This window comes from Lissotriton helveticus, chromosome 4_1, assembly GCF_964261635.1.
Source record: "Lissotriton helveticus chromosome 4_1, aLisHel1.1, whole genome shotgun sequence".
NCBI classification, from domain to species: domain Eukaryota; kingdom Metazoa; phylum Chordata; class Amphibia; order Caudata; family Salamandridae; genus Lissotriton; species Lissotriton helveticus.
This window is the reverse complement of record NC_136063.1, coordinates 1,528,571,603-1,528,596,743: the sequence shown is the minus strand read 5'-3', so window position 1 is coordinate 1,528,596,743 and position 25,141 is coordinate 1,528,571,603. Positions and strand designations below refer to the sequence as shown.

General features: G+C 47.0%; 1 protein-coding gene across 5 annotated transcripts in view; it reads left to right on the top strand.

Annotated features, from left to right (window-relative positions):
* The window catches only part of PPP4R1 (protein phosphatase 4 regulatory subunit 1), a 689,584-nt gene that overhangs the window by 282,418 nt on the left and 382,025 nt on the right, over positions 1 to 25,141 (top strand). For all 5 annotated transcript variants that reach the window (XM_078688139.1, XM_078688143.1, XM_078688140.1 and 2 more), the window contains exon 7: positions 2,846 to 2,953. In XM_078688139.1, coding sequence (XP_078544265.1) covers positions 2,846 to 2,953 — 108 coding nt within the window. The remainder of the gene's footprint in view (positions 1 to 2,845; positions 2,954 to 25,141) is intronic.

The following is a 25,141-nucleotide window of genomic DNA, read 5'->3' as shown; positions in this document are numbered from 1 at the left end:
GGGCTTGAAAAGAGTGATCCCTCCAAGGCACCCTCCTTCCCCAGTCTGGAATCTAAACATAGTGCTTACCAGACTCATGGGCCCTCCTTTCACTCATGCGAATTGCAATTCCTAACGTGGAAAGTTGCATTCTTAGTTGCCGTCACCTCACTCAGAAGAGTGAGCGAATTGCAAGCACTGACAATTGAAGAGCCATTCATGCAGGTACATGCTAATAGGGTAGTTCTTCGAACAAACCCTAAATTCATGCCTAAAATCGTGTCCAACTTCCATATTAATCAAGCAATTGAATTGCCGGTATTCTTTCAGAATCCACAATCAGTATCTGAAAGAGCCCTGCACACGCTAGACGTCCGGAGAGCTCTACTATACTATATAGACAGAACTAAATCATTCAGAAAGACAAAACTGCTGTTTGTTGCCTTTGCACCACAACACAAGGGAAATCCTATTTCAAAGTCAAGAATAGCCAGATGGATAGTTAAGTGCATTCAAATATGTTATCTAAAAGCTAAACGCACTTTAACAGTCCCCCCTAGAGCACACTCTACACGGAAAATGGGGGCATCTATGGCTTTCCTAGGAAATATTCCACTCAAAGACATCTGTAAGGCAGCCACATGGTCCACCATACACACTTTCACTAAACACTACTGTGTAGACGTGCAAGCAAAACAGCAAGCTGCTGTAGACCAGGCTGTCCTCAAAACTCTTTTCCAAACTGCTGCAGCTGGCACAGGTGGCCACCGCTAGAGGAGATACTGCTATTCAGTCTATGCACAGATATGAATTCAGCAGCCCACATGCCTCGAACGGAATATGCTACTTACCAGTATGCCTCTGTTCTTGGCATGTAGGGCTGCTGACATTAATATCGCCCGCCCTCCTCCCCGGCGCCTGTCGCAGCTGCAGCATTATCTATAGCATGGACATCTCTTACTTTCCTATCTCTACCTCTGCCTCAATGGCGAAAAACAATCTGAGCATGGAAAGGATGCCCATGCGCACTGTAGTCCAGGGGAGGAGTCACCTACCTCGTGATACTTCGAAGACTCTTCCAGGACAACAAAGTGCAATCATCCGGACCCAACACTAGGCGGCGATCTATGCACAGATATGAATGTCAGCAGCCCTACATGCCAAGAACAGATGCATAGTGGTAAGTAGCATATTCCTTTGGGAACTTGAAGCAACCTATGGTGGGAACCGCGCTAGATAATAGAAGTAGCAAGCTTTGAATGGAATGGCTCTGTTGGTTTTGGAAGCTTGAGAAGTTATTGAGCGTGAACTCCTAGTTTGGGTTGCAGTATTAACACTGGGATACCTTGCCCTCTGGTGCCTAGTTGAGAGCTGTAAGGTGGGTTATTGGTTATCTTGTGTTAAGGAATCCCAGAGTAGTTGTCGAACATTTTTACACTTGTTTCAAATTTAGGTTCCACTCGGTGATTTGCAAATGTCACATTAGTTGTGTCCTGGCATTTCTCAGTTTTCTGAGGAGTGAACTTCGTATCAAAATTATGGAGCCAATGGAACTTGCTCTGTATTGTAGCCACCAATACATATCTTTGTGTTAGGACCAGAAGCAAAATGGTGCCAGCTTGTAGAAACATGTCAGAAACATTAAGCCTTGGAGTTGGATACCTTCTAAGATGACATTCAAATGTCTTTGAAAAGTTACACCCCTATTTACCAACTTGTGCTGCACCACACTAACAACAACTTGCTCTGGGATTGTCAGAATACTGTGCAAGTAATTTGTTTGCCCTGCGTGTGACCAAGGGACACTAATAGTTGCCTGAACAGTAACAGGGTTCGAAAGACTAGCAAGTTTGGCAGGCTGGGCAGCCTAAGTAGTTTCTTTGACAAAACCCTTTCCCGTCTCTTGTGGTATCTATGTATTTCTTTAGTGCCTTACCACATCCATTAACAACATGCTTGTCCAGCCCGTGGCCGTCTGGGCTTGTTAAGACCCCAACTAGTGGTTGGTAGTTGATGAATGGAGATGTGAAATGTGTAGTATTGTGACAGAACTCATGGGAGGGGTTGCACTCCAGGTTTAGGCACTGCATTTAGAATGTTGGTACTTATTTGCACTACTGCCTCGTAGATGCAACACTTTGTTTCTGAATAGAAAAAGCTTAGTCCTAACGATATTGAAGTCACAACAGTAGATAATCACTTTGATGTCTGGCTGCCTATCGCTTTAGAGGTCTATCGCAAATGAGATCAATGCAGACAACGTATTGTGAATGATTACATTGTACCATTGATTTTATATTATGTTAGCAGTGATGTGGTGCTAATTAGTTCCTGTAGTCCTTTGCTACTTCACTATTTCACACGCCTCTGAATAATAGTGCCACCCTGTGACTGCTGTGTTTTATTGTAGGCATACGTTCCTTTTGAGCTCATGTGAAATGCATACAATGCAAGTGAGCAGTGTTGGCACTGCCAGTGCTTTTTGGGTGGTGTTGTTGAAGCAAAATTTGCCAGTTTTAAGTTAATCAAACACTTCCTCCTCTTGATAGCCAGCATGATGGCTGAGTGAGTTACTGTTCACTACCAACATCTGTTGTGAGTAGCAGGTTACCCCCATTAATTCGGCATTGCCATCATCCCAAGATGAATAAACTGAATACCACTGCACCTGGAAAATAGCAGTACTTTCTATAGCACATCGGAACATGAGCAGGGCAGTATGAAGCACCCGTAAAGTGTTCATTTGTAGCAGATGCATTCTATGTTGCCATGATAATGCTTCATTTTTCTAAATGAATGTTCTTAAATATAGAGTTTCTCATTTTTACACTGTTTAGATAAAATATATATGTATTTTTGTTGCCAGATAATGTGTAAGATGGCTCCCACAGTCGGTAAAGACATAACAGAAAGGCTTTTCCTTCCACGTTTTTGCGAAATGTGCTGCGACTGTAGAATGTTCCATGTTCGAAAGGTGAGTTTCTATTTTTTCTGTTGCTGTAAACCATATGTGTGCATGTGTAATATTAACAAATAGCCTGACCTTGCTTTGTTTACAAAATACATTCTTAGAAATGAGTGAGTAGCGGAAAATGACCTCAACCTTGAGAAGTAAGTGCATGGGGAGATAGGTACCTAGGAGTGCAAATAGTGAAAGTTATTTAACACTTTGTTACTAACATCTTTAAATGTATCTTTTGACAGTTTCCGGGGTTTCTTAGATGAATTATTTAAAAAAAAAAAATGTAATGGTAGTGTAGTGAGTGTGCACTGGTTTTATTTTGTGGCACACCAGAGCTACAGCATGTTCCTTGGAGTTGTTTACCCCTACCAAACAATTTCTGCATTATTGCATGAGTTTAAGGGCTATTCAAGAGGAATGGCATATAAGCAGACAAAGATTTCCCAGCCAGTCATGCTCCAGACACCCCAGTACTCTTGAGATCATGGACGAGGGTCAGGCAGGCATTGTGCGGGTTAGCCGGGGTATCCGTCTTTTCTTCTCCCATGCTACAGCCCCCACAACATCGCTTTAGTCTGCCCTTAGCGACTCATGTCCAACTAGTGGTAGGAAGAGGGAGGGATAAGTTGGAGGGTTGGGGGGCAGGGCAGGATTCCTTCTAGGTTGTCTATCCATCACGTTCAACCAATGTGGTTTGCAGATAGTCCAAAATGTCTGCCCACCTTTTCTCTCCTCTTCGCCCACTAGTCCTCCCACCGCAGAACGAATTTCGGAGAAGCGCATGGCCACCCTGTTACAGGAAGTATGTGTGTTGCTCTCCAAGGTTGCAATCAAGAAAGAACTGGGCTCAGAAAGAAGGGGAGGTGGGAGGGGGGGGGGGGGTTACTCTCGCTACTTCCTCGTCCTGAAAAAGGATGTTAATCTAACACCTATCCTGGAGCGATGACCACTGAATGCCTTCCTGCGGAAGGACAAATTCAAAATGCTCTGGCTGGCCCTGGTACTCTCTGCTCTGGACCGGATACTCTCTGCTCTGGACCGGATACTCTCTGCTCTGGACCTGAGTGACTAGATGGTTCATTGGACTTGCAGGAGACATATTTTGATATTCCAGTCTTCTAGCCCCACAGTTGGGAGAGGGACATTTTCAATTTGCCGTGCTCCTCTTCGGGTTCATCAGCGCCCCCTTGGTGTGTGGACACAAGTGATGGTGGTGGTCACTAACCCATCTTTGGAGGTTGGGTATACATATATTCCTGTACCTTGACAACTGGCTGCTGAAGGTGGGCTTGCCAAAGTCAATTGATCACCTCTGGACAACGGCAGACGTTGTAACCTCGCTGGGGTTGACTATATATGACCCAGAGTCAGACCTGATTTTTTCTTGAAGTCTTCCATTCATTGGGGAGCTTCTGGGCACACCAGAGTTCAGGGATTTTACTCTGCCGCTGCGAGTTACGGACATTTGGGCAATGATCTTGCATTGGATCATGTTGCGATGCATTGGATTATGGTGAGAGTGGCTCTGGGGCTTCTTGTCCTTGTGTACCCTCCATGTGAACTATGTTGGGTGGCACATGAATGCTCTGCTTTGGAATGTGAAGTACTAGTGGGCCCAGCCTTAGGGCAATCTTGTCTTTACCATCCATGTCTCAGAAGAGATGGATTGAGGCTTACAGTGGTGGCTGCTCAAACAGAGTTGGTGCTGGGGCAGGCCACTCTCCCTTTCCCACTCAGAGCTGATGGTGATGACAGATTCGTCACTGATGGGTCGGGAAGGTCATCTGGGTCAGGTGGAGATGGGAAGAGTGGGCTCCAGCTGAGGGCTAGCTCCACATCTGGCCATTAGTATGGCTCTAAAGGCCTTCATGTCTTCATTCAAGAGGTGGCTTGTGTAGGTTCTCATTGGCAAGAACACTGTGATGTGGTACTCCAACAAGCTGGGTAGAGTAGGCTCCCGAGCAAGGAGGCTTCACATTTCTGGAAGGGATTGGTGCGCCAGGGCATCTTCCTGATCGCAAATCACCTAGTTGAATCTTTGAATGCCAGAGCGGATGAACTGAGCAGGTTCCACCTGGCAAATCATCAGTGGTGTATACATATGGGGTTGTCCAGTGTGTAAACTAACAGTAGCAAGAACCTGGTGAGATCTTTTAGCCACTACCAAGAATGCGTAATGTCAAAACGTTTGTATGTTGGAGTTTCCACAAGAAAGCTTGTTTGAGACTTTTCCTTCTTGAATGGAACACAGGACTCATGTATGCCTTTGTCCCTTTGACTCAAGTTCTTAAGATCTAGAACAACCAGGCCCAAGCCATCATAGTGGCTCCAGATTGGGCTAGGAGAGTGTGGTATCTGGAACTACTGAGCTTGACCATCTGTCCTCCGATCAGACTTCCACTTCACGAGGATCTTTTGTCTCCGCCACTGGGCTGAGTCCCTCACCTGAATCTGCACTGCACAATATACATCTACATGTGTGGTGAGTGAGCAACACCAATAACTGGGTTTGATTTGCCGTCTTCAGTAATAAATGTCATCTTTGCCACCAGACGCCCTTCCATAAAATCCTTGCATGTCGGGCACTGGGATAAGTTTGTAACCTGGTGCAGTGTTCTCAACAATGTTCCTTTACAGGCAAAGCTGCAGAGCGTCTTTTGTTTGTCTTTGAAAAAAAATAATCTTACAATGGCCATTATAAAAGGTTATTTGTATGCCTTGTCACACTTTCTACACTCGTCACACCAACCATCCTTGTTCAGATCACATGCTGTGTGTGATGACACTTATCAAAGGTTTGACCCTTGTTCGCTCCAAAACCACGTGTGGCGCTGCGTCTTGAACTTAAATGGATCTTGACATATTTCACGTGTATGCCCTCCGAGCTGATTCATAGCATTGCGCTATCTCTCCTGATCTTGAAGACTGTATGCCTCATTGAGATTACATCAATTTATGTAAATGAAGTTTTGATGCTTTCACTGCAATCACCCTACACTTTTTCCAGGACAAGTTGGTGCTGCAAACTTTGGTTGCCTTCCATCCAAATGTCTTGAATCCTTCACACTTTGCTCAGCCACCTCCCTGAAAAGAGAGGAAGAGCCTGTTTTGGATGGGCCCCAAAAGTGTTTTAGGCTTAATATTAACTGTACCAAGTACCATCGAGTGGATCAGGTTTTTGTGGATTTCACTGAAACGAAGGTAAGGTGGTGCAGAGAAGGACCTTGTTGGGTGGATAAGTCTTTCATTATGAACTGCTTCACATTAACCAAGAAGCAGATTTTGGATGGTCCACCAGGGCTACGGCTTTACATGTGGAGTGCCTGTCCTTCACACCTGCCAGGGTGTGACATGGGCATCTGCATATCCAATCACTGGTACCTGACAGTCAGGCCCAGCCAGAAGGACATTTCACCCTCTCAGTCCTGCAAGTCATTTTAATCGGAGCCCACTAGACAGCCCCCCCACCTGAAGAGATACTGCTTTGGTATGTATTAGAAGGTCCAGTCTACGTTTAGAAGTAGCAATTAGAAGACTAAGTAACTTACCTTTCCGTAACACTCCTTCTGGTTAGTACTCTTTCTAAACGTTGATTTGTATCTGCCCTCACACCTCCCAGTTCTATGGATTGGTCGCTTTTTAACATCTAAATAAGCCCCAAGTTAATATCCAGCACGCTTAAAGAACAATTGTTTGCCCACCATGTCGCGGGGCACGGAAAGGGTGAATATAAAAGTGATCTGAGCGTTCAGTGGTAATGCTTACTTACGGCTCTGCTCCGTCACTTCCATGTGGTATGGAGCCAGCGCGAGGCTGCAAAATGCGGCACCCGGGAACACTCCTATGAAACTATCTTCGGTTCCATTCTGGCTCCTGGAGAATATTCTAAGGTGAGGAATCTGCCTTGAGAGTATCCACCAATAAGAACATTAAACAAGGTAAGTAAGATGTTCTTCTAATCTAGGCCAATATATGCCGACAAATGTGGAGTCAAGCTATCCAGGCTGATGAAGGCGGATAGCCAGAAACCGGTCCTTGGATGCTTGATTCCGATCTGGGAAAGACATGGCTTGGTAGTTCGGACTGGACTGTTCCCATGAGGCACAGGGTCAGAGCTGATTTGCATATAGCCAGTGTCTAACCCAGGGTGGTGTGGAGTGCAAAAAAATGATGGATTTAGGCCCAGATCCTTGTACTGGGGTGAATGTATGACATTGTTCTACATTCTGTCCATCAACTGTGTTTTTTGACAAATGTGGGGGGGGCACTAAGGCAGGATCAGTTTAATTCCGGGTACTAGTAAATAACATAAATGGTTGTGTTTAGGAGCGTCATTTTTCTCTCACTCTTTGTGTAAATTTGCTTCTCCAACAACCTTTGAAAGGTCTTGAAGCTTTTGAAAGTGGAAGAATATGTGGTCCTTAACGCTATTAACTCCATCTTTATTGTCTCAAACAGAAAAAATTGTTACATGTAGGCTGTGGCTCAGGACTTTTAGTGCCCATCTAAAAGCCGAAGATTAGGTCTGGCCTAGGCAAACTAGAAATTGTTCTTTCTTTAATGGTAAAAGAAAATTCTTCAAAATTTTGACATAGCTCCTGCATCAATGCTGTTTGAGCTGTCAGCCTCAGGATTGGCTCTGTCCTTTCTCTGGACATGACAACACTGATCCACATATTGGAGACATCCCTGTACGCTGACATTAGTTGCTCTTTTTCTCACCTGTAGACTCGGATCTGGAGCTTTGCTCCAAACTATTTCAGTTTTTCCTGAAATCTTTTCAAAACCTTTTTGTGACTTAGTGCAGAGATGTTGCCTATCACAACAATGTTTAAGCCGTGCCTCGACACCTAACAGAAGTCAAGACCCACAACAAATAATCCCTGATGCATTCAAGGGCTTTCATGATACTGAAGCCAAAACCGACATCCCAGAACACAAGAAACAGGACAGGTTCCTCTCCAGGTCACTAAGCTACTGCCAGCCCTTTTTGCCCCCTTCAGATAAACCGCAAGCAAAGTTCAGTGAGAAGTTTGAGAAAAAGCACAGGACGTCTAGGCAAAGCTCTTCAACTTCTAGACTCTACACGGCAGAGGTCTCATGGCTGGCACCTCGATGTCAGACTGTGATCTGAGTTCCCTGAGCCATCACTATTCCACAACAACTCATAGCCTTCAAGGAGGCCATGCTGTAGCTCTCTTGCATGTTTCCAAATCCCTCTCCCAAGCCTCAGGGCCTCATGATTCAGTAGAGGGCTCCAATTGGGATTCTTGATTAACCTCAGACGAAGCCTGCCTACTCCACCTCTGTTGCAAAGTTGTGCCTTGACTCATTTGCTTCAAGCTGTGCCAGGTATTCCCTTTGAGGCACAGTTCCCTGACATCGAAATCTATGGTATTAAATCCTGCTCCAACTCCATATCAGTTTAGAACTCAGCCATAGCCATGCCGACACTCAGTCAAGCATAACCTCTGTTAGAGGTAGTCTCTTTTCCTGGCCTCGGATGCAGTTTTTCAGCAAAAAAGAGGCCCTCTTCAGCTTAATCCTTAGGTTTCTGATGCTCTTGAAGTACTTGAGCATAATCCACATAATGAAGATGAGGAGGAAACTGACCACTTGCTCCCGCCTCATTATACTGATGCGGCCTTGTATCTTAATTGTTAAAACACTAGTCATTTGTATATGTCATCAGAGAAACAATAGAATTCATGCTTTGGGCCTCCAACAGATTTTTAGGTCTTGCCTAATCAGCGCTGCTTAGGAGTGACCTCTTGGAATCGGTCTGCACTTTTTGGAAAACTCGTGCATGTACTTCACTGTTTCTTATGAGCGCTCTTGCATGTACGGCATCCACCTTGCAGGAGCGAGCAGCTTCTCCATCTATTTCCAATTATCGCGTCCGCGCTTGTTGGAAACAGATGGCGCTGCAAGGTAGATGCTGTACATGCATGAGTGCTTTTACTTACTTGCCGGCTTGTCACCCCTGGTTTCAGAAACATGCAGCCTTCGAAGGCCGACTGCCTCCTGTACAGTGTTGCGTCTCGAAGTAGCAACATTACAACAGGAAGTTCGCATGACAAACTGAGAAGCAGAAAATGGGTTTATGCCACCCTCCAAACATGCACATGCCAGCCAGACATCTCTCATAAACAGAACGAACATGACTCAACTTGATACTCTCGCCCCCGTGTTTAAAAATCTGGTTTCCTCTGTTACGTCAATAAGTGACAGCAAGTCGAGTCAATAAGAAACCTAGTTTACACTGATTGACAGGCTAAGAGACGGAAGTAGGAGGACCCTAGTCATTGTATTTGTAGATGAAGTCTGTGATTGGTTAGAACTGATCCGCCCAGGAAAATTAGTTTCCTTGCTGCTTTCCAGAATTAAGGAACTGTTATTTAATTTGTGTGTTTTTTGGGACAATTTAAAAGTATGTTTGATCTACTGAAAGAACATACGAAAGAAGTTGCAGAGTATATTTGGTCCAGGGAAATAAATAGCTTTTTAAAACATGAAAAAAGACATAGTCAATACCCAAGTGTCAGTCTTCTGTGGTTGGGCAAGAATGTTTTGTGTGCATACAAACCATGAAGCATTTATACATGTATTAAAGTTTGAGTTGTAGAGGCATACCAAAAGCCAAGTGCTTGAGGTGGGCAACCAAGATGCTGGAGAAGCTCCATAGTGTAGAACATGTTACTGGTGGAATGAATGCATGAACTGATTGCTTGTCCTATTTGCCAATGCAGAGTTGACAGATATGGTGCAGTGTGAGGTTGAGTAAGAAGAGGGATTTTGGTCTCCTCACTCAGATTTGAGTTTCTCTTGAGGTGTGTGGTGTGTCCTGTCACACCCATTTCACCATTCAAATATGTTCTAATTTGGCAGGTTGGCTCATTCATGCAACACAAAAATGATTTCATCACTCCAATACCTACACCAGCTACCCAGCACAGAGTAACATTGTGCATAAGATCCACATGGCAGTCCATAATGGCAGCGCACTCTACTTAATGTTATATTTATCATCTCCAGGTTCGAAACCTAAGGAGTAAATGTTCCCTACATTTAAAATGTTCCATTTCACAGATTCACGCCTTCTCTGGTGCAGCCACGTCCTCATTGACCTCTTTCATGTTGGTCTGAAGGAAACCGTACCCTACTCAGTCTTTTGGAAAGCTCTTAAAGCTTATTGTTTCTTACTTTTCCTAAATATCTACAGAAATGTCTTGTCTGGATGCAGTGTGGGCCCTGTACTGTGTGTTGTAACTACAGCTTTCCCTTATTTCACTTTCCTTTCACTCCCCCCCCCATCTTGAAGCAATCCTGTTTACTATTAGTCCCTGTTCTCTGTATAGCTCTCTAAAACGCTTCTGGCCCAGGCACATTCGTTTGCAGAAAGTCTCCTGAAAGAGTAGAGGCACCCAAACTAATAAACAAATGCCCACTACACACTGAAATCTCAAGACAAATGCATGGAACACTGGGCCTAAAGGGCTCCTGTATTGATGTATTTCCCTGTCTTAAAACAAGGTCTGTTCAAAATCATCTGATTCATCTTTTCTACTAGCTTTAAGAAATTGAGTCTTTCCGGCATCAATAATCCAATCTTCTTAAATAACATTTCCATTAGAGCTGTGCAACAAAGAACAGTCTGTTATCTTTTTCATTTGCATTCCCTCTGGAAATAGTAGAGAGTTCCTTAGAAGACGTTCATCTGTATTTGTCTAGAAGTTCCTCTAGCCTTTCTGCCAGCAATGCCGACTTCCATTACTTTATAGAAAGTATAAAATTCTGAATACTAGATGATCGTCAATGCGCCATTCTGTCCAGTACATATTTGTTTTTCAGACCTGCATCCTCTTTCCAACCACAACTTTCTGGAACTTTCTAATGCACCAGGTCTCCTGATTCTGCAAAGAAGAATAGTTTTGTCTCTTTAAACCTCACATACATCTTATAAACATACGTATGTATATTTTGATTTATAAATTTTCAGTAACATTTTGCAAGCACATTGGGGCAGGAGATTTGCATGTCTAGTGTGGAAAGGAAAATTCCCTTAGCTTATCTTTCTCTGGTAAACACCACTCTTGTCCACACATACACAGAGAGACTTAGTAGTCAGAGGAAAGAGCATAGCCAAGTATTTTATTATACACTCGAGTGGGCACAGGTTCACCCAGTGTCTAGGAGGGTTTGTGCCGGAATGAGCTGAGCTTCAACATTCGAGACAGATACTTATACAGTATGAGCAAACCACAAGGTGAGAAAAAACAGTGGGAGCTTGTTTAGGCTGAGGAATACAATACAACATCTTAGCACAAATACAGTCTACATTCATTTCGGATAAGATGTGAAAAACCAAAGGTGAAGAGGAACATGACATTCTTGCGCACCATCACATGGTTCTCTGAGAAACAATGAAGCACCGTTATCCTTTCACATGTTCTGAAACTAAGGCGTAGGAAAGCAGGACTTGTCCCGTAATTAAACACATAATAAATGTTTTCTATAATTAAATGAAAACCGCAAAGGCTCAATCCAAATTAGTCCTAACATTAGTGCACTTAACAAATTGCAGATTTTTGATGAATACAACTAATATGCATAGTTTCAGGTGATAACGACCTGAAGTTATAATGAGCAGGTGATGCACATCGTCTGGAGCTTGGAACAATTGAATACGGACAAATTGGTGTTTGTTGCTTAGGTTGAAGGAGAACCAGTGACCGACCTGGTCAGTGAATCCTATCAGACTTCAATGGGGTGTACCTGCAACCGGGCCTGAGGGGGCAGGGTGGAGGGCCCCCACTCGCTTGGACCATGTGCATCCTACGCTGTCGGTGCATACATAAGGCGTGGCCCTCTGCCACGCTAGTGAGTGCAGCTACGTCTGGACTACCCCGACACACTCCTACTTGGCACATTTAAACTCTGGCTGGTGGGACTGCGACCCCGCTCGTAGACCCCCCCACCCCCATCTTGTGGGACTGTTTGAACAGCTGTGGGCGGCTGAGACAGGGAGTGAACCGCCTGTGGATTTTTCCAGCGGGGCGGTGTCATCCCCCTCCTGGTACCTACTCCCACTCCCCCCCCCCCCCAGTCTTGCAGACTTGGTGCGAGGAAGACCCGTGCTGAGCCCCACAGCCTATTGGAGACGGGTGCCCAGTGCCAGTTGGGAGTGGTGGTGCGCGGCTGGGCTACATTGGAGTCACGTCATAAGCGGTAGGTCCTGTATCCAGGAATTAACAGCAATGAAACCAAAAGGGGCGACAACGGTGCAGTCAAACAAATAAGTATGCCGTCCCTTGGCAATCATCCTCGGAGGAGGGAGCCACGGACGGCCAGGCCGACACCCAGGAACCATCATTCAGCTCCATCATATCGGCCATTTAGGTATTGGGAACAACGCTGGAGACTAAAATTGATAGTCTCAATCGAAATGAACCACCTCGGGGCCGATATGAATAAAACCACGGAACAGGTCACCGTGACAGAAACGAACATTGTCGAGCTTCAAACTGCCACGCGTACGTTGGAAGAAAAAGTTCAGCAGCTGGTCCATCAACATCGCCAGGTTGCATTGAAGCTGGAGAATCAGGCGGGTCGGCCCCGGCAGAACAATATCCACGTGGTGGGGGTCCCCGGAGGGATCGGAGGGCCCAAGCATGGATCTCTTCCTTGAAGACTTGATCACAACTCGCTGAAAACCCAAACGACTCTCTACCTTCTTTGCGGTTGAAAGGGCTCACAGGGCACTGGTCCCCCTGCCAAAACCTGGATCCCCCTTAAACGATCAAAGGCAGACTCCTACATTATAGGGACCGAGACGCCATCCTCCAGGCAGCGCGACAACATGGAGACCTCCCGTACGAGAATACGACATTAGGTTTTTCCTGGAATTTACTTTAAAGGTGCAACAAGAACGGCGCACCTTCGATGGAGTGAAACGAGCCCTACGAAATAGGGGCTTTAAATATATGATAATCTTTCTGTCAGGTCCGTTCTGGATGCTCCTCAGGATTGGGTCGATGCTATAAGGGGGCCCACCTCTAGATCAACCCAAGTCTGACTGAAATAGTGCCCAGACTGTTAAGGTGATCAAGCGGGGGAAAAGTTGGGTCCGGAGGAGAACAGCTGGGCTCTTGGCACCGAAAACCTGTAACCACAAAAGCAATGGATAAGGACTACAGAACCCTAAACTGGGACATATGCTATGTAACAACACTCCTGTTACCTCACCTGGATAACCCACAGGTCTGCCTGTATGCAGGAAGGATCTAAGGGCGGCTTCTATATCCCCTGGTATAGTACTGGAAAATATAATATAGAGAGCATTAGCAACCCCCTGGTTCCCTCCCTTCCTTTGTTCTGTAAGATGTAGCCAGCAATGAACACCTACCCTTATGTAGGAAATAGACAACCTAGAATTGCCCCAGAGCATCAATCGATGAAAACAAATAGCGATCACATTCCTGGTCACAGTGGTAAACAACAAAAGGTTTTCTCCTCCGAGGAAATAATTAGAAGAACGACCTCCGGGTGTGCAAGACGCGACAACCCCAGGATCTCTCCTCCCAATATTCCCTAAAAGTAATAGTTAAGAAAGTAAATCATAAGCCCAGCATAAAGTATATGTATAGCGTCTCTACAGATCCTGCTCTGTAAGCGCTTCCAAGTGGATATTGAGTAATGTACAGGTAAGGCGGCACCTATGCCAAGGTGTCCTGCGCTAACCGGAGCAAGACGCTCTCTGTCAAAACACAACAAATGGTTATAGCGTCTCTACAGATCCTGCTCTGTAAGCGCTTCGAATATGGACAAAGAGTACAGAACAGGTAAGGCGGCACCTATGCCCAGGTGTCCTGCACTAACCGGAGCAAGACGCTCCCTGCAAGTATTCAACAAACGGACCCTGTAATGCACTATGAATTGTATGTGCCCCTCTCGATTCCAAGAAAAACCTGTTGCAGGACTGAAGGACGAACACGGGCGCTTCCTAAGCCCCTCCTGGTTAATCCAAACACGAGAGGCACCACACCAAGGAACACCACGTTGCAGGCGCTTCCGAAGCCTCACCAGTAATCCACACGCAGATAGCGGCGTGACTTTTCTGCAAGACCCAAAAGTTTGCCTCCGCCGATAACCACAAGTCTCCACAGAGCACGAACCAAGACAACAAGCAGGAATAATCGGCGGCGCGTCTTCCGCCCGTCTTCCTGTTAATCCCTAGGAGCGTCGCGTCATAGGAGCGCGCGGCTCAAAGGATCATGGGATTTGTAGTTTCCCATTCCGTTTCTCAGTACCGGGCAGACAGTGATTTCCCAGAGGTCGGGGAGGGTAAAACGTGACACTTTCTGGAAACACTTATTCATCGCTGATGGTAGATCCTGTATTTTTTTACAAATCCATCTGAAGTACAGGCCTGGTTGGATGAGACACGACTGCAGAAAGACAAGCTGGCCATGGCTGGGAATTGGAGAGGCACGTGTGAGGGCTCCCTGGGATCCTCCTGCGGAAGAGAGGGACTGGACCTGCGCTCTAGACGATCCCAATCACTGAGCCCAGTGAACTGAGTCGCACCGAAAATGACCTCATTGCTGCAGTCGACTGACTTTGGGACTGATTCCTATGTCACATAATGTATATAGCTGTGGATGGCAGGGTGATAACTGTATCCATCATGACATATATCTATGTAGGCCTGCGGTTGGGCTGCAACAGGTTTTTCTTTGAGGACCGGGCTGGAAGTGGGCCACACGGAGCTATCGGGAGGTGACGCCTGGTAACCCCTAACTTAGTTAACTGGTTTTGGGCGACGAGCACTCTGCTAGTTGGGGATGTGGGTACCTTCAAACCTACGTAGCAGGGAGGGGGGGCTTGTTTATGGGAAATTTTCGTTGATGATTTCAGCCATTTGCTCATTGGGGTTCTGAGGGGGGTTGTTGGGATGTTAATCAGTGGTCACATCTCACTCGCTTGCTACAGTTAGGACTGAGTTGCAAGTCACAAGCGCTCAGCACATACCTCCTTCTCACAAATGAGTACACACTGGGACAAGAGCCTTAAGCTCCTTAGTTGGAACATCAGTGGGCTAGGGGATAAGGTAAAACGGGCTATTGTGCTCCAGTACATTAAACGACATGCTCTGGACATAGCATTGCTTCAGGAGACGCACCTTGTTGGGAACACCTGCAAAGCATTGAATAGATGGGGGTACAAACTTGTGGCACACTCCGGTTTCACATCCTGTTCTAGAGGGGTTGGCATTCTCCTCAAACAAACCTTCCCATTTAGCATACAACACACTTGGGCCGAAGCACTGGGGTGTTACTCGTCAGTCTTGAGACAATGGGAGGGACATACCCTTACGGTGATAGTAGTTTATGTACCACCGGGCCTGCAGAATCAGACCTTTAAGGACCTAGGGAGTGTCATGCTCTCGTTTCCGGAGGGTCACTTGATGGTGGGAAGGGACTTCAACTCAGTTGCGTCAGGCCACCTGGACCGATATCCGCCCGAGACATTGGTGCTGCGAGCAGCTGGCACAACAACATCCTGTAGGCACTAGGCCTCACAGACCACTGGAGAGCACACCACCCAGAAAGCAAGCAATACACGTTCTGCTCTGGATCACACCGCACCTTCTCCAGAATAGACTACATGCTTATGCCCATGTCACAGGCGATGACAGTAAGCAAAATCAGACATATGGCAAAAGGAATTTTGGACCATTCGCCGATATGGACACACTGGACACTGAGTGACAAGAGGGTGGGTAGTGTAGCACCCCTTAACCCGTGGTACCTCAGCAATCCCACAGTAAAAACCATACTCCCAATAGCTCTCAACCACTACTTTCAGGAAAATGAAGGCTCAGTCGGCTCTTCCACAACTCTCTGAGAAGCTTTTAAGAATGTAATCGGGGGAAAACATTGCTGGCCATTGCCGGGTAGCGTAAGGAAAAGTTCAAGGACATGGCTCGCCTCGAGCATGATCTCCTCCGCCTGGAGGAAGAAGTGGATGGAGGGGATGCACAGGACACTCCCCATCAATTACAATAGAAAAAAACAGAATATAAAGCTGTTGCAACAGACATGGCCAAAACTCTGGCGAGGGATAGGGACGGCAGACTGTTCGACCAGGGAGACAAAGCAGGGAAATGAATTGCTTGATTAGACCAGAAAGAGAGAGCTCAAAGACTGGTCCCGGAATTAAAAAGTAGCCCTGGCGCGGTGTTAACGGACTCCCAGGACATAGTTAATGAGTTCGCAGACCACTACAAAAGGGTTTACCAGAGTGGCTCAGACTTGCCGGAGGAGGACTCGACGGCACTCCTTGCAGACATCGCTCGGACTACCCTCACAGCGGAAGAACGGAAAATATTAGACAGCACCCTAACGACTGATTAAATGACACTGGCGATTAGGAACCTCTAATCTGGGAAAGCCGTGGGCCCAAGCGGACTGCCAATTAAGCTGTACAAGCTCAAACTTGACAAATTGGCCCCACACCTCAAAAGCATGTTTGAGGAAAGTAGAGACCGTGGCCAACTCCCACACGATCAACCACTAGCAACGTTAGTCACCATACATAAGGAAGGGAAACCAAGAGACGAATGCTCATCCTATAGGCCCATCTCCCTTTTGAACGTGGAACCCAAAATATTAGCTAAGTTATTGGCAGGCCGGCTAAATCAAGTTATATGCAAATTGGTGCACCCCGATCAATCCGGCTTTATGCCCCATCGGAACACTGCTTTGAATCTCCGGCGGTTGCACGGAGTACTGGGGCGACTGGCCACTATCCGAGAAGACGTGTTAGTGGTTTTGCTGGAAGCCACCATGGCGTTCGACACATTCGAATGGCCGTACCTATTTGTGGTTCTCAAAAAGTTGGGCTACGGCCCCAACTTCATTGGGTGGGTAAAGCTCCTCAATTCAGACCGACTGGCACAGGTGATAGAAAACAACAAGATATCTGATGCATTCACCCTTGGCCCAGGGACCGGGCAGGACTGTCCACTCTCGCCCTATCTCTTCGCCCTCTCCCTCAAACCGTTGGCAGCCTGGATACGTAAAGATCCAGCCATTCGGGGACATAAGTGGGTGGAGTGTTGGGGGCTGCATCTCATTGTATGCAGACGACAAACTCTTATATCTCACCTCTCCTCAACATTCACTCTGTATCGTTCTTGATATTTTCAGCAGCTTTGGGAAGAACTCTGGGTACAGAATTAAGTGGAGTATGTCGTTGCTCTATGTTCTCCATGGGGACCCTCGCTCCTCACCTCGGGACTGCCCAATACAAGTTGCGCCAGAGGGGTTCAAATACTTGGGCATTTTTATCATATCGGACACTAAAGTTCGCAATGAGCGTAACATTCTCCCTCCGCCACAAAGATTAAAGCAAGCTGCCGCGACCTGGAAGGCGCTGCTGCTTTCACTTTTGGGAAGAGCGGCACTCTTCAAGATGATGTCCCTCCCGCGCTTCCTATATGTCCTGCAAAATTCTCCGGACCTGGTTCCGACTAGGTTCTTCAGTGAAATAGAGAGCATCCAAAGGGATTTGCTGTGGGACGGTAGACCACGTATAGCATTGCACAAACTCACACTCGGGTGGTACGACGGTGGCATAGGGCTCCTAGATATCAAAAAATACTACTCGGCGGCTCATCTGGTAGCCATTAATCACTGTGCGTATTGTCTCGGAGACGACCCTGGATACAGGATGGACAGATGGCTACTGCCTGGGGGGAACTTTAACAGAGCACTCTGCTCCACACCCAACAGATATTCGTTAATGGGACCCACAAAACATTCTGTCCAACTCTGGCACATTGTAAATCGTAGATTGGGATGGGACCAAAAACTCACGCTAGCAACTCCACTATGGGACTCGAGAAACTTGGCTCCCTTGGGAGAGCAAAAGGGTTTGATAAATGGGACCTCATTGGGTTATCGCAAATAGGTGACCTCTGGGGGGCAGGTAAGGTGGTCTTGTTCGCCTCACTTCAGCAAACACATCAGTTAGCTGACACGGAATATTACAGAAACTTGCACGTCCAACACTCCCTCCAATCTAACCTTCCAGAGGGGTCCTCCCCACCAGAATTCTCTCCATTGGAGGACAGACTGCTTGACTGCTATCTGCCAGACAAGGTCATCTCCCTCACTTATAAGAAACTTGTAAACATGCTAGTACCCCTTCGGGAGCGATGGGAGAGGGATGGGCTAGAATTAGACGATGAGGAGTGGCAGGAAACTGTTGCCTCCCCACGGGAGGTTGCAATTTCATCCAGACTTAGCCTTGGTCAACTTAAAATTCTTCACAGAACCTATGCCTCTGGACCTCGACTGGTACACATGGGTAGGGCAAATGAAGGGCTATGCAGGAGGCAATGTGGCCTACAGGGCTCCTTTCTACATATTATATGGGAGTGCGGGCAGATTCAGGAATATTGGAGGAAGGTGCAAGAGTACAGTTTTGGTGGTTGTGATCAGGCCCGAAGCCAAGAGGTGTCTCTTGAATGTGTGGGAACCCACAGACCTCATCAGCAAGGCCAAGCTATGGGCAACTTTGGGGCAAATGGTGACCAAAAGAAACATTGCTCATTTATGGGGAGCGAAAGCACCACCTACATTAGCAGACTGGAAGGGGGACACGGATTGGTGTATGGTCAGGGAGAAAACGGTCTATGTAGCATGTGGTTGCCCCCAAAAGTGATGGCTGGTTGGGGCAAATGGAATGTATATTGTGGAAATGTATGTGACACCCCTGTTCTCCACTCCCTCGTTGATCCAACATCACCGTAAACATAAATAATAACCATGTCTCGCTATCTATAGAGTGCTGATGTGCAACAGTCAACTCCCCAGAACTGTGCTACTGGGGATAATGTGTCCATGTATAGATGTGACTACTAAGTTTCTATATTAAAAACAGAACTACCCCCCCCCCCCATTGGAGATGAGGTCTGCAATGTCTAGTGTAAATGACTGCAATGTGTGATGATGAGCATTTGTTAGTGGTTACGGTAGTTTGAGCTGGGGGATGGTTAGTCATATGTGTTAGGATATGAGTGTTCACAAGATAATTTTGCAGGTTTATGTAGTCTACATTAGAGTGTGAATAAGAGGATGTATAGTGTAGGGTGCTGGACTAAGCACTTACCTGGGAGGTGCTTGCTGAGGTTTTAGTGTAGGAGGGGATCCTGGAAGTCTAACAGATAATACCTATGTCAACTTCAAGTGGCCCAAACAGGTAAGACCCTTTCCTACCCTTACTTGAGGATGACTGGTTAGTGGGACCCCCTGAAGAGTTGACTGAATTGTATAGGCGGCAAGAGGTTTCAGATGGGAAATAGTGCTGTCACTTTCTGTAGAGGTGAACTGTGAAATGAGCTTTGGTTGTCAGACTTTTTGCAGTGATTGCTTTGGCAGGAAAAACAATGATTCTTTCCTGTGAAGTGTTTTTGGGAAAAGCAGTGATGCCATTTCCTGGACAGATAAATGTTGAGAAATGCAGTTGGCTTACTTTTGCACCCATATTCATCTTTATCTCCCTCATCATCTTTTTACTTTACCTATCAAGTTTACTACTTGTGGGTGGTCTTAAGGAGTCCAGGTGATAGACAATGCATTGAGTGGACAAGGAAAAGGTTTCCTCTTCTACAGATATACTGTTCCCACCTCGTTAGCTCACAGACAGCTAGCCGGCAGACCGGTCAAGCAAGGATAAACAGTTTAAGAAGCCTGACCTTTGGTCCTTTAACAGGAACCATTGCCGGGGCACCTGGAACAAATGCCTGTACAACTTGGCCCTTGGGTTTGATGATCTGTTTAACCCAGTACACAAATATATTTCCGTTTAAACATCTCGTACCACACTCCAATGCCAAGCGATTTTTATCATTAGTGCCTGAATCTCTCTACTGGTGTGATATTTTTCTGTTTGCATTTTAGGCAGTTTTCTCTGCAGCTCTCCCATTTGCAGCCTTACATGATCTTAGACCCCTGACAATTCAGGAATAATGGCTTCAGTGTCCTACTCTGTTTTTGTTTTGGAGTTGAAGCGCTGTCTGTGCTGTCCCCAGCAATTGCTTTTACATTCTATAAAATCAGGAAATATGAAGGCAGATCCTTTAATTTTCACCCTGGACTCTTTATGTATCCTGTCCTAAATTGTCTGGACTACTGAGCATTGGTAATAGGAGGAATTCATGGCGGGCAATGGAAGCTCAATTGCAACTTTATTGATTTGCTTCTTCCTATGAAATTTAATGTTACATCCGAGAGTCTTACTACTAATTCAAGAGCTGCAGTGTTGTGTATCGATTTAGATTCCGTATGAATTTCCCGATTCATGCCCTCACATAGGTATATTTTACATTGCCCTTATATAGGCATAGAAATCCAGTCCTTATTTAGGCATAGTCCATGCTACCCAAATACAAGCATGGCTACTTCCATCCGTTCATCTACGTCACAACGAGTTCTTGGAAAACCAGACTCTTAAGCTTTAGAAACTTCCCCTTGCCTGGATATTGATTTCTCCAAGAACTCATTTATTATGCATGAACATCTATTCCTTAGGGGTTCATTCATGACGTTCATATGCCCGACTTTTACGTCAACACTGGCATTCCTAAACACCTTCAAGGTATAAATATACCTTCACTTGCTATGGCAAAGCACTGTGTGGTTCAGTTCAGTTCGACTACCTACTTGCACGACGCAGCTCGCCACAGCAAGTCCCGAAGGAAGTCATCTCCCAAGCTGACGCAGTGACTAGACGCTGTCATCCTCCTGCCGAGAATCCAGCTCCAGTGTTTCTGACTCCCCTTGCGGGGTGTTGGGAAATCGAGTCCTGGGAAAGAGATACCAACCTCTCTCATTCACAGGTATGGAGCCGATTAGAACCTAGAGAAACCTTTGGCAATTCTTGGCAAAACTAAACTATAGCTAAAATGACACCTACTTGTTCCCTCGTACTAGACTTAGGTTAGGTACACTGGGGTAGGATTATTTTAGAAGCACCAGTTGAGTATTTTAGCCTGTTATTTATGTATATTTAGGTCGAGCTCGACCTGCATTCAATGCGAAAGCATTGATTGCTGTCTGCTCGACAACTATTGTCAGCCGTTTTTGGGAATGAAGACACGAGAGTGGCACGAGCGCAGATTTGACCTCGTGGGCGCGCACGGCGCCGTGCCCATCTCCTGCCTCGGAAGCTCCAACACCACACACGCGCATACACCCATACATACAGAGAACCCACCCCCGCCATCACATGCACGCGCACACACACACACACACACACACACACACACACACACACACACACACACACACGCACGCACACACATGCACACGCACGCACACACCCACACACACACATGCACGCACACACCCACACACACTCTCGCACACGCACACACACACACATCTCTCTCTCTCACTCACTCTCTCACTCACTCTCTCTCTCACTCACTCTCTCACTCTCTCACTCTCTCTCTCTCTCTCTCACTCTCTCACTCTCTCACTCTCTCACTCTCTCACTCTCTCACTCTCTCACTCTCTCACTCTCTCACTCTCTCACTCTCTCACTCTCTCACTCTCTCACTCTCTCACTCTCTCACTCTCTCACTCTCTCACTCTCTCACTCTCTCTCACACACACACACACTCTCACACACACCAAGACCCCCGCCGCCCCCCCTACAACTAAGGATTGATAACGTTGGGCGCGTGCGCTTCTGACTCAGACAGCATAGCATGGCATGGCAGCGCGCACACATCCCCCTCACGCCCCACTTACCAGGTTCTTCTTGCGTGTCCCTCGGCAGCCAGCGGGTCATTCTGGGCAACAGGCGGGTCCCGCGCTGAGACGCAAATCTTACGGCGGGCACAGGAGCGCGGGGCAGACTCCCGTCTGCTTCCTGTATTTGTCTGGCCCCGCCCCTGTACCAACAAAGGTTGCCTGGCTTCCTGTTGAAGCCAGGCTTTCGACGGTGAGTTTGCTTGTCTTTTGCGATAGCCGCTGCTCTTCTTGCGAGATACGCTGGTGAATTCCTCGCCGGTGCTTCCTTCCCCGTCGTGCACCTCCATGGAACCTACGGCTTCCATCCTCCGCCGCTTGAACCGGCGTACAACCACGAGCCCTGCCTAACCCAAGAGACCGAAGTAGCCCAGCGTGTACTCCTATTAGGGGCCGGCATGAACATAGAGGAAGGACATCCGGTGAAACCCACGGTCCATGTTAGGACACATTCATTAGAGCGTCTTGGCTGTCACCAACGACTTTGAAGAACGCGCAGTTGCTCAATGAAACACGTAACTTAAATTGTTTTAAAAATGTATTTTCTGTAAAGTGTGTTCGAACCCAGAAAGAAGTTATTTATGAATCTTAATTTTCTCAGAAAAAATAGGTTTTGTAGCGAAATATCCAAATTACAGCTTTTTAAAAACCCCTGATGGCGGCCATTGTAATGCAGTCGCTCAGCTACATCTTCATAGGAGTTATGGTGCATATGTCTTCATTGTTTCCTGGACAGTTTCTCTTTCCCTGCTACTTTGTAACTATTCAAGATGGCCACCACAGCGGATATGCTCGATTTCTGGCAATCCAAGTTTACTGCGGTCTAGTGTTTATAGCATTACTGCGACTAAAGCATTCTTCGTCATTTAGAGTTGTCGTTACAGTGACCATAGACACTGAAGAGTGCTCCAGTTCTTGCTGGTAGGGATAGCGCACCAGTTCAGCTAGTCGTTCCTCTGTGTCCAAAGCTGAGGGCGGAGCGTTGCTCATGTATTGTTGTCAAAAGCCAAGGCAGAGAGGTTCCGACTGCCATAACTGCCACCATGTGCAGCCCACTGGAGAAACCGCAGATCATCTGCCACATCCAGAAGTCGCTTAACTGCACTTTCTCCAGTATTAGGGGTGTCTTTCATAGATTCACATGCTTGAATATCCCCCGTCGTCGAAGTGGGAGTCCCACGGTACATAAAATAGCAGTATATATGCATGTATACATGAAAAATATAACTAATAAAAATATACATACATATAGTGCAGTAAATTGTAAATTCCAAAAGTACCATAGAACACAATAGGCCCATTGAAAAGCCTAAGGGAGAACTCACTTTAGTAGCATATCAGAGTCATTATGTGTTGGATCACATTCCAGCCAATCAGGCTGTAGCCTCCTCTAGAACCTTCTCCTCAGAAGCCCAAGTCCTCAGATTTTCTACCGCACGTCGTGTGAAGGGAGTCTCCCTGAGCTCTGCTCAGTTTTCTTCAACTTTACCTGTTTTTTCTTCAAGAAAATGTCTTCAAACAAGAAATCTCTGTTTAAAGCCTGCCCTTCATGTGGTAAACTGCGCCTTTTCCACGAGGATCCACACAGTAAATGCATTTACTGTCTCTACCCAGACCATGAGGTGAAAAACTGTAAGTACTGTCGTACTTTCCCTCCTAAGACTCTGAGAGATAGAGAGGCCCGTCTCCTTCTGTGGCTACAGAAGTTGAGAACTTCGGAGTCTGTGGTTTCTGATGTGGAGAGCCTGTCATCTTTTGCTTCAAAGTCCTCTCAGAAGCGTGGGTCTGAGACCGAGGCTCCTTCTCCTTTTCTCAAGAAGAGTAGACTGTTGGAGTCCTGTAGGATTGTCTCCCCACAGGATTCGCTTCAGGGCACGTCTACGGGACCTGGTTCTCTGACGTCTGCGCCCAAAGCCTTACCTACCAGTAAGAAATCTGGTTTTGGCTCGTCGACGGGCTCGTCGTCGCGCCCGTCGACGTCTTCAGCGTCGACGAAATCCATTTCTACCACCTCCACGTCGACGACGACATGTTCCATGTCCACCGGCGCTACGTCGACGACGACCACCTCGTCGACGGCGACCTCGAAGGTGAGACCCATCTCTTCAGTGGTGAAGATCTCGTCGACGACCGGCAAGGATAGACCGTCGACGACGAAGCCGTCGACGCATACACCGTCGACGAAAACCAAGCCTCCACTCAGCGCCCCGTCGACGACGAAGCCGTCGACGCATCCTTCGTCGGCGCATCCATCGTCGACGAAGACCAAGCCTCCACCCAGCACCCCGTCGACGGGCCCGTCGACGGTGCCCCCGTCGACGACGTCTCTGTCGGCCAGCATTACTTCGTCGACGGCCTCGTCGACGACTCTCATACCGTCGACGCCTTCGTCGTCGACGGCCAAAGCTCCACTCTCGTCGACGAACAAAGCCCCGCTCCCGTCGACGGGCTCGTCGACGGGCAAGGAATCCTCGTCGACGAAGAAAATCCCGTCCAAGTCGCCTCAGGGCGTTGCTGACGGTGCCGCATTTACGCCAACGGGCTCGTTGGCGTCGCACCAACCTCTACCGAAGACGGCTTCCATCTACACAGTGGTTACTGCTTCTTCTTTGCGGACCATACCACTCATCCAACTGAGTCCTGTGAGGAGTGGTGCTCGTCTTCCAGACAAATTATTCCAGTCTGGTGAGGAAGAATCCGGAAACGATTCGGAAGTGGAAGGATTATTTAAACAGGCAACAAGTCCTTCGGATTTGAACATTAAGTGCCAGGAATATAGTGACGAGGGTGAGGTGGTGGACAATGTCGAAGATGGGACTGACTTGTTTCCTGTTGATACGTCCGAACCGGTGCCTTCAGAGCCTGTTACCCAGATACCTCTGTCCTTGGTGATGAACCTTCAGCACATGCTGGATGATTATAACCGCAGGTTTCCTTCTTCTACTCCTGCTTCTCCAGCACCACTGCCTCCTCCGCAGCCTCAACCGCAACTTCCTCAGGCACCTACACCAGTTTCACCGGCTTCACCGGATGGTACTCGCCCTGACACTGGAGATGAGGATCCGGATCCTCACAACACAGATGACGACGACAATGACGCCGACATGGCTGAGTGGGACGATTATAGGGCTCAAACACCTTCCACTCCGCCCACCTCGCCTCTACATTCGCCCCCAGTGGACATGGCACATTTCCACAATTTGATGATCCGGGCTACAAAACGGTTTCATCTCAAAGTCGAACAACAACAGCATGAAAGTGATTGCTTTCTATATGACTTTAAAGACATCTCACAGAGGCAATCCCACACTATACCAATCGTGGAATATATTTGGAAGGAAGGCCTTAAATTGATGGAACGTCCCAATTCTGTTCCTGC